The following is a 10266-nucleotide window of genomic DNA, read 5'->3' on the forward strand; positions in this document are numbered from 1 at the left end:
CAACCTAGCCTGATATACTATCTGTACACACCCAACGTACAAAATGTTCACTATTCTGGATGAAAGCATGTTTCGAATATTCAACCCTGTTGCTCTTAGACTAAGCTCCCCAGTTCAGACTCCCCACCAGAGTAAACTGCCCCTCAGTATCATGCCCGATCAGAACATTGTGGGGTACAATTACCTCTCTTTCTTCAAACCTCTGAACAACATAGCCTATTTTATTCTGACTTCATTCACCGGGCAACTCCCTCTATCATATACTAATCCAATTAATGAACTTCTGCGGCACCATTTCTAAAACATGTATGGAGTCTAAAATAGTACATGGTACTTTGGATGTATATAACTGCAGTAAGACTTCTCTACTCCCGTAATTTTACTGTTGGCTTGTGTAATGCTTCATCAAAATGATGCTGCAGACATACCATGGATGGGGAGGAGAGAGTGAGAGAGAGGTGGGAAAAGAAACAAAGCAATGATTGATGATTCATATATTTTAACATAGCAAGATTTTGTTTTCAATAAAAATCAAATAATCTTTTTGCATGATTGTAAACAATATATTTTACAATATAATGCACAAAACCATTTCTCACATGCACTCTTATTTACATATCAACAAACACCATAAAACACCAGCCCAGTCCTCCAACTAGCAGCATTGTCACATGGATCCCATAGATAAAGAGTTCATTCATTGTGTTAAAGTCAACACGCCTACGCCCCAGCAACAGAAGCACTATGGAAAGCTTGTATTGAAAGCGCAGGGACACACGTATGAAGAAGTACTGGATACAGAAGAGGATGGACAGTGCCACCCAGAGTATGGACGTAAAGAGGCTGCAGCTGAAGTACAACAGGAAGCGGATGAAACAAAACAGCCACCGTGATTTCAAGTAAAGGTCGAAGCTACTGTATTTGGTCCGGACGAGGTGCGTTGTCCGAACTGGGCCACATGCCGAATGTAGACATGTAGAATGGGGGCCATGGAAGGAACGCACCCGACGGGGGATTGGGAATATCGGCATCAAGGCAGCTTGCTGCAATGTTCTCTCAGTGACAGGAGTCCGAGAAAATGTGGCTTCGCAAACAACAAACAAATCATCGTCTGTTAATGGTCAACAGCTCCCCACTGTTTCCTGTTCAAAGGTCTGCAAAAGAAGGGGTAAAAAAATTAAAATGCATCAAACCAAGTAACAACTTAATTTCCATTACTCTCCTGATCTTTCTGGTTTATGCTGGGACATAAGGAGGGGAAAAAAAAATTTCAGCAAGGGAAATTTCTGTTCACAATTGCAATATCCTCAAATCAAGAGGAGATTGTTTCTGTACACCACTGATCCACCATAACCCATCTTTCCTCCTGCCGGTCTTATGAAAATGCATCACATCAGGAGTGAGTCCCTAATATCATAAAAGGAAAGAAAATCAGCAAAAAAGCTTACTTTACTTCACAAATGAAACTGATAACTATAAATAAATTAGAGCTATAATATCTCTGTGCATAGTTCATTTGTTCCTCAATCGTTGGTGCAATAATGTGAAATTTAGTACTTCTGTTGACATTATCGTAAACCAATGCTTACTTTGGTTTATGGTTTGAATGGAGAACTAGACTGGATTGCATCAAAGAAGGTTGAGATAGAAGATTTGACAGAAGTATACAGGATAGAACAAAATGCTTCAGTGCAAGTACCTGGGGCACAGACTTAACATTTTGAACAAAGGATACAAAAAGTGATTTTTTTAAAAATTACATAAAAAGCAGTTATGATCTGAAAGCCATTACCCAAAAGGCTAATGGAAAGAGAAACAAATCTTCCAAAAGGGAACTTGACAGATTAATTTGCAGGGCTTTGGGAAAGTGTGGAAGAATGGCTCTGTAAGGATCAGTCTGCTAGGAACAAATGAAAGACTCAACAGGCTGAAACACACATACAAATTGCCGGATGCACTCAGTACCGTCAGGCAACATCTATTGAAATGAATAAATAGTCAATGTTTCAGGCTGAGAGAAAGGTTTTGGCCCAAAACGCTGAGTGTTTATTCATATCCATAGATGCTGCCTGACTTACAGAGTTCCTCAAGCATTGTGTGTATGTTGCTCTGGATCACCAGTATCAGTTGAACTTCTTGTTTACGATCAAGAATAACCTCCTTTTGGTTACTACAATTTGGATTGCATCATTCAGATTTTATTTTATGGTTTACTCACACATTGCTAAGTTGTTTTTATTAAAACGTGAACAATTTGGTTTGTTAATTGTGATGAAGGTGGCAGAAAAGGGGAATGTACTCATCCCCGAAGTTACAGTCTGGATTAATTTCAATTTTAAGGTTAAACTCAAACATCACACATTAAGTCTAAAATGGGTAGGAAGGAGATGAGGGGAAGAAGCATGATGCAGTCTGTTTTGTCTGCAGATGCCAGTGAGAGCATCAGTAGTACTTTAATAATATTTTGACCCATTTCTTTCTTACCTACCACAAATTATTGCATGATATCACATAACTTTGATTTTACATATTTTAAAACATTAAGTTTAATTATCTGAATTTGATCCTCAGTTATGCTCACTTTCTAACTCGTGTACTTAGCCATTCACGTTGATTCTCTCCTAATAACAGTTAAAATTAGAGGCTCACCAGTGCTAAGAACCACATAGTAGATTTTACAGGAAATGCAAAAAACATTCCTTAAAATTACAAAATATTACCAGAACACTGATTAAAACTGCATTTGGAAAGACCGTTAAGTGACAGTAGTTACAATTCCAAACACCTTTCCTTTAATGCCCATTGTTTTCAGTTTTAATGACCCTCCCTGATGCCACCATACCCTTGATGCTACCTCATGCAGTCAAATCATGCTTTGCCGACAGGGCAGGCAGATTCATCTCAATTGACCTCTGAAGCTCAATTCTTTGGTCCAAACTATGACCAGTTTGTGATGAGTTTGGAGCTAAGAAGTCCCAGTAGTGAGAGGTGGGCTACACTTCTCATCACTTTGATGATGTTTCCACATTTATTGAATACATGCCAGTGTTATCATATTAGAACAAGGCAGTTAATGATATGACTGGAGCATACATACAGAGGCCACCTTATTAGTTAACAGAGTGTACCTAATAAAGTGGTCAAAGGAATGGAACACTGTGTGGACTTCTGCTGCTGCAGGCCATCCATTTCAAAGTTCAATGTGTTGTGCATTTGGAGATGCTCTTCTGCACACCACTGTTGTAACCTATGGCTTTCTGAGTTACTGTTGGCTTCCTGTCAGCTTGAACCACTCTGGCCATTCTCTTCTGACCTTGCTCATTAACAAGGTGCTTTTGCCTACAGAACTACCACTCATTGATTTTTTTTGTTTTGTTTTTCGCACCATTCTCTGTAAACTCTAGAGATCATTGTATGTGAAAATCACAGGAGATCAGCAGTTTCTGAGATACAGCAGTGTCTGGCACCAATTATCATTCCATGGTCAAAGTCACTTAGATCACATTTTTTCACCATTCTGATATTTGGTCTAAACAACAACTGAACCTTTTGATAACGTCTGCATGTTTATATGCATAGAATTGCAGCCACATGATTGGCTGATTAGATATTTGCATTAACGAGCAGGTGTACAAGTCAACCTATTAAAGTCACCATTGAGTGTCTGACTCTAGTAATGTTGCAAGGAAGTTATCTGTTTCTGTAATTTTTGTTGTACCTTTATTCATATTTAATTACTTAGCAGCTGGAGCAAACTGCATACACCTTTAGGATCTTAATTTCAAGCACGGGTTCAGGTACAGCATCCCAGTTCACCACTAGGTTTATCTCAAGTCATGGCTAATAAAGCAAAGTTGTTAATTCACTACCACCTCTCCTTAAGACTAAAGACAGAATTATATCATTCATCCATCCATCAGAACTGTTCAGCATTTCCTTCATGGCTGATTTATTGTCCCTCTCAACTTTATTCTCCTGCCTTCTCCTTGTAATCTGACTAGTCAATAAATTATCAATTTCTGCTTTAAATATACCCAATGACTTGGCTTCCACAGCTGCCTGGGGCAATGAATTCCACAGATTCACCATCCTCTGGTTAAAGAAATTCCTCCTCATCTCTGTTCTAAATCGATGTCCCTCTATTCTAAAGCTGTGCCCTCTGGTCCTGGATGCCCCCACTATAGGAAACACCCTTTCTATATCCACTCGATTTATGCCTTTCAGTAAGATCCTCTCCCCGCCAACCCATTCCTCTAACTCCAGTTAGTACAGGCCCAAAGCCAGCAAATACTCTTTATACAGTACATGATTAACACTTTCCTTTCTGGAATCAATCTTGTGAATCTCCTCTTGGCCTATCCAACATCAGCACATTTTTTCTTAAAGGGGCTCAAAACTGCTGACAATACTCCAAGTGTGGTCTAACCAATGCTTTATAATGCTTCAGCATTATACCCTTGGTCTTGTATTCTAGTTCACCTCAATCAAATGCCAACATTACATTTGCTTTCCATACCACCAACTGAATTTGCAAGTTAACCATGAGGGAATCTTGCACAAGGATTCCCAAGTCCTTTTACAACTCTGATTTTTTTTTGAATTTACTTACTGCTCCGAAAATAATCTATGCCTTCTTTCCTGTGACCATTGTGCATGAGTACATACTTCATACACTATATTCCATCTCCTACTTTTTTGCCCATTTTCCAATCTGTCTGAGTCCTTCTGTAGACTCACTGCTTCCTCAACACGACTTGCCTCTCCATTTATCATTGGATCGTTCAGCAAAGTTGGCACAAAGCTGTCACCTTCTAACCCTATGTCACTTTTTCCCCCTAAGGATTTAACTTTGTTTTTTTTTTACCAACAGAGCCACCCCACCTCCTCTGTCTACCTATCTATCAAATATAGAAGCCACACTCAGGGATATGTCTGGCACAGCTTTGTGGGCTGAAGGGCCTGTATTGTGCTGTATGTTTTCTATGTTTCTAACAAATAACTTCTCACTAAAGTTATTATTTTATTAAAAGTAAGTAAATATGTGTGAATAAAATGAAAAACCCTGACTCTGCAGATGCTGGAAATCCAGAAAAACAGACACAAAATGCTGGAGGAAATCAGCAAAACAGGAATCATCCTTGGAAAGGAACAAGTAGTCAACACTCCAGGCTGAGATCCTTCATCAGGACTCGACTGTTCATTTTCTGTTGGTGCTTCCTGACCTGCTGAGTTTTTCCAGCATTTTGTGTGTTGAGCCAGATTTTTGAAGTGCATTAAACTTCATCCTGCGCTGGAAAATGTGGTAACAAATTGGCAAGCACTACAGAACCACAAGCAGTAATAACAATAAAAAATGCTAAACATTTTCAGTAGGTCGGGCAGCATCTCTGAAGATAAAGCTTACGGAATGATAGCTACTGTGTTCTTCACTAGACTAGATACAGTTGTGTTGTCTAATCTAATTGGGATTCCTCAGTAATGTGCTTAGGTGAGGCCAGGAGCAGAGGGGGAGAAAAATAGATACTTCTAAAAAATACTTCTCCAATCCTTCTCCAGGCCATTTTCTTCAATGAGCATTTTCAATATGCAGAACGTGAAAGTAAAGTTTTCCTTGAAGAAAATTGTAGCCAGATTAATAGTTTCTGAATATTTTAATGTGATAGCAAAAAAGATTTTATTTGCTCAATTCTAGATTTATTTAAAAATTGTTTAAAAATGTCAGTTTTTCTCCTCACAGGCTTCTATTCCATCTCTCACTTTATCTCCTTGCCTGCCCATCACCTTCCTCTGGTGCTCCTCTCCCTTCCCTTTTCCCCCAAAGTTCTTCTACCGTCTCCTATCTGATTCCCCCTTCTCTAGACCTTTACCTTTTTCAGCTATCAGCTTCCCACCTCTTTAGTTCACCCCCTCCCGGTTTCACCTATCTACCACCTTGTACTTCTTCCTCTCATTCCCCCACCTTCTTGCTCTCATTTCTCATCTTTTTTCCAGTCTTGATAAAGGGTCACAGTCTGAAACATCAACTGTTTACTCTTTTCCATAGATGCTGCCTGGCCTGCTGAGTTCCTCCAGCAATATATGTGTTTTGCTTTGGATTTCTAGCATCTGCACAGTATACGAAGTGCTGAATTTCATGAAAAGTTGCAAAAAAACGTGAACTAAGCACATGGAAGCAAATCTGGCAGTGTAATCTCTGTACACAATTAATGAAGATCTCCAGTATCTTCAATGTGTCTGGATTAACAGTTTATATTTCAAGGGTCTATTGCCAGCTGATGGTGTAGTGGCATTTGCATCAAACTTTGAGGTGAGTGGTCCTGGGTTTGAATCTGGCTGGCTCCTTGCACACTTTCCATCCGTGCTGGGTTGAGCGTTGAGCCAGCAACTCAGCCTCATAAAAAATAGACAAATGCTAAAGAAATGGCAAGGTTGCCACCCGGTGTGCCATTAGGCACGGAGAGGAACAACAATTTCAAGGATCTACCTGAAGTAGAAAAAACACACTAATTTCAATAGGATTTGCCTTGCAAGTACAGTACCTGCATATCAAAAGAAGGCCCTAACTGCAAGTATTTTTTTCTGTACTATCTAACCTCCCCTTTCCCTTATTGATTCTTGATATTATTAACAGGGGGACAGGGGCAGCAGTGCACTTGGAGACAAAAGTGGGACATAAGCCACAATTACATCCATTTATACATTTGAGTACAGGAGATTCAAGATATGCTGAGAGCAGTGAACTGACTTACTTCACTTGACCAGAGCTCTGGGTGTGAGCTTCTCTGCTATCCAGCTGGCTAATCTTAAATGAATCAAATATTGGGTATTATGCTCAAGAGAATAAACCTGAGCAATTATTTCAAGCATATTTCAACATTGTTTTGAATGCAAGTCTAAACCAAAACCATGTTGATGATGCCAGCTGTCCTCCACAGGGACCTTTACTATCATATAGAATGTTATCCTAATGTATGCCAAGACTTAAATATTAAATTGTGCTAATGTTCAAAAAAATTGTGGATAAACATAATATTGGCAATAAAATTGCAGCCCAACTTAGCTTTTAGAACCATTTCTAAACCTACTGTATATTTTGAAAATTATTTAAATAGGCAATTTCATGACCCCCCCCCACACTTCTACATTAGCTGTTTCGTTCTCCCTCTCCAGGTGAAAGAGGACAAGAAGAGCAAGTATGTTGTGAAATTGCAATCACAACAGTTTTATGTTGCATATAAAGAACTGTATTTAGAAAAGGACAAAGACAAAAATATCAAAACATAACAGGTCCATCAAGTTTGTATTATTTGGGATTGATGGGTGGTATCAGTGAAATTTTAAAAAACTCAGAAAATTTGCTGCTGGTTTGAATGAAGATCATCGTTTGCTTTTTAGAAAAATTTCCCACGCAGTGTTAATCTGATTACAGAATTGTACGAACATCCAATCATCTCCTACAACAACCTGAATTTGAAAACTGGAAAATGCCCCAAGCCATGAGAAACATTATTTGAACAACCACTCCAGATTTAGGGTCTAGACTCAAACATAATGGTCCACTCTTTATCACTGATTCTACCTGACTTGCTGAGTTCCTCCAGCACTTTGTATATTGACCCCAATTCCAGCATCTGCAGTCTCTTGCGTCTCTTTTCTGAAAATCCACTTTGGTCAGCCTTTCATCTTCCACCTTGCAAAATTCTGCACTTATCCCCTGATATACTGTACACAAAGTTACTGGGGGGCGGGGGAGAGAGAGTAAAGATTCCAGTTTATCCTGTGCTTGCTTGGGGGAGGGGTGAAAAAAAATATTTAGCAGCAATGCAGCAGACTCGGAAGTCTGCTGACTTCTTGTCTCCATCACTGAAGGCAAAGGTGGAGAGACCAGGGGACAGGAGCTTAAGAAGAGGTGTCTGGAACAGAGAAAGATATCTCTTATGGACAAATATTTTTTCTGTTTTCCTCAGCTCTTGCAATCAACCTTAAGTTTTACCCTTATATTCTCTAACAGCTTTGAGGACCATCTGGCCCACTGAATTTTCAGAGTACGGTAATCATATTCTCCTTGTAACCCCTTCTCTTGGACATATACATTCCCAAATCTTGTACCACACAATCATACTATGAGCAACTTAAACATGTCAATTAATAACCACCAGATTTCTGGGATGAGGGAAGAAGTCCAAGCATTCACAGGGAGAACATGTTAACATAAAATAGTACCAGAAGTCAAATTTGATCACTTTGGGTGACATGACACTTGTCAGCCAAATATGTACCTTCATTTCCTAATAGCCAGGCATATCTGCTAGCAGCATCACTGGTTTGGCTTCTTCATTCCAATCGAAATTTTACAATTTTAACAATATTTCTTTAACATCTCTTATTCTTCACAAAACACTATCACACAAAGAAATATAAAAAAATCATTAATATAAAAACACAAGATCATCACAGACACAAAATACAATAAGGTCATCAAGGGCAGTGGGGAAGGGGTGAATAAACTATATGCAAATATTACTTTAAAAACAAAATTCACATTTGTCCTGTTAACTGGGGGTGCCAGCCCTCAAAGGCATGTTCAAAGGGCAAAGACTAGCAACATTCACATCAAATAAATTATTAAGCAGCTTCTAAATAAAGAACTAGAATTAAATCTAATGAACCGCGTGAACAAGGGATGCCTTTCTCCGAACGTGAGGATATTTTGCAAGGATAATTCTAGTTGGAGCCAAGGAATGACTAGGGTTGGCGGAGCCCTGGGCCCACCCGGGCCGGGCCGCTCTTCCACCTCCCCCATCCCGCTCCGAATTCCGCCTGCCAATTAGTAAGCAGTTTTCACGCCCTGTGAGAAAGGACGGAGAGAGGATGACGAAGAGAAACCAGCTACCACGGCCCGTTTTTACTTACATGTTGCGCTCAACAACTGAGAACATCCGTACCACGGAAGAAGAGGCTTCTTACCGTCTCCTCAGCGACCGCTCACATTTTACGGCATGTCGCCAAGCAGCGGCGGCAGCCCGGCAGACCCATGGAACCCCAATTGCAAAATGTCATTCAGTTTTATAAATATTTTATATAGAAATGCGCAGACGATGACATTCGTATGTCTGGATATATAAACGCAGACATTTGCGTCTATTCATTTTCACACACATGTAAGTATGTTTTCATGCACGTATGAGTAATGTATATTTTGGGGACCATGGGCAATATCAGCAAAATTATCATTTATTGTCCATCTGTAAAAGTCCTTTGGAAGCTGAGCCCCTCCTCTTTGAACCACAGTCCGTCTGCTGAAGATGTTCCCATCAAGTCACTGAGGAGGGAGCTCCAGGATTGTCCCAATGATCATGAAGCAATGTCAATATATTTCCAAAGCAGGATAATGGGGAGGTTTCAAAGGTACACTTAATGCCAGAGAAATGTATACAATATACGTTGTGGAATTCCTTTTTCTTCGCAAACATCCATGAAAACATAGGAGTGCCCTGAAGAATGAATGATAGTTAAACGTTAGAACCCTAACGATTCCCCCAACCCCTCACCAGCAAAAAAGCATCAGCGCCCTCCACCGAGCACTGAACCATGGAGCAAAGCATCAATAAAGACACAGACTTGCAGTAACGCAAAGACTATTCGTTCACCTGGTAATGCGACAAACCACGGGCTCTCTCTCTCCCTAATAAGGGAAAAAGAGGTGTTCCTGTTTCACAGCGAGAGGAGAGACATAACAAACAACTCGCTGATTTACGGTGTTAAAAGTCTGTTGTGTTGCTTCTTCTGAGCTCTGTGCCCAAAGAACTCAGGTCTCTGGAAACACAGCCCACGGCAGCTAGCCTGCTGCTTCCGATCTTCCGTGTTCTCCCGCGATGCCTTAGTCGGGGGCACCAGTCTGTCTCCAGAGCCATGAAATCTGGCACCTTGAAGGTGCATGCTAGTTTTCCAAACCGCATCCTTGGCATATCAAAAGCGACCGGTCGTGAGGCCTTGACAGCGGGTTCCATTCCCACAAAGAACCAAAGCCAGAGTGTAACTACAGGTCAGGGTCTTCAAAAGAACCTTGAAAAGGGAGCAACATGAATTGATAATACTCTCATGGACCTGCTGTCCTTGTGTATTAGAGACGATTGGTTGGGGAGCTGTTGAAAACCATTCCTTGAGAAGATGGTAGACACATTGGTGCTTTCACATTTAAGAAGCATTAAGACAAGCACTTAAGTCACAAACATGAGGACAATCTGCAGATGCTGGAAGTCCAAA

General features: G+C 40.3%; 1 protein-coding gene across 2 annotated transcripts; it reads right to left on the minus strand.

Moving 5' to 3' along the window:
• Positions 1-541: 541 nt before the first annotated feature.
• On the minus strand, positions 542-9035 carry tmem250 (transmembrane protein 250). Of its 2 annotated transcripts, XM_073052854.1 has the most exons (3): positions 8914-9035; positions 8280-8400; positions 542-1154 (listed from the first exon to the last, which is right to left on the minus strand). In XM_073052854.1, the coding sequence occupies exon 3, from the start codon at positions 1029-1031 to the stop codon at positions 612-614; it is 420 nt and encodes a 139-aa protein (XP_072908955.1). In that variant the 5' UTR covers positions 1032-1154; positions 8280-8400; positions 8914-9035; the 3' UTR covers positions 542-611. The 2 variants fall into 2 exon arrangements, with proteins under 2 accessions (XP_072908955.1, XP_072908956.1); XM_073052855.1 differs by lacking the exon at positions 8280-8400.
• Between the last annotated feature and the right edge of the window lie 1231 nt (positions 9036-10266).

Source organism: Hemitrygon akajei, chromosome 7, assembly GCF_048418815.1.
Source record: "Hemitrygon akajei chromosome 7, sHemAka1.3, whole genome shotgun sequence".
In the NCBI taxonomy this organism is placed as follows: domain Eukaryota; kingdom Metazoa; phylum Chordata; class Chondrichthyes; order Myliobatiformes; family Dasyatidae; genus Hemitrygon; species Hemitrygon akajei.

Excerpts from the sequence above, each read along its gene's own strand:
- tmem250 (XM_073052855.1), bottom strand. The coding sequence starts at position 1,031 with ATGCCGATATTCCCAATCCCCCGTCGGGTGCGTTCCTTCCATGGCCCC.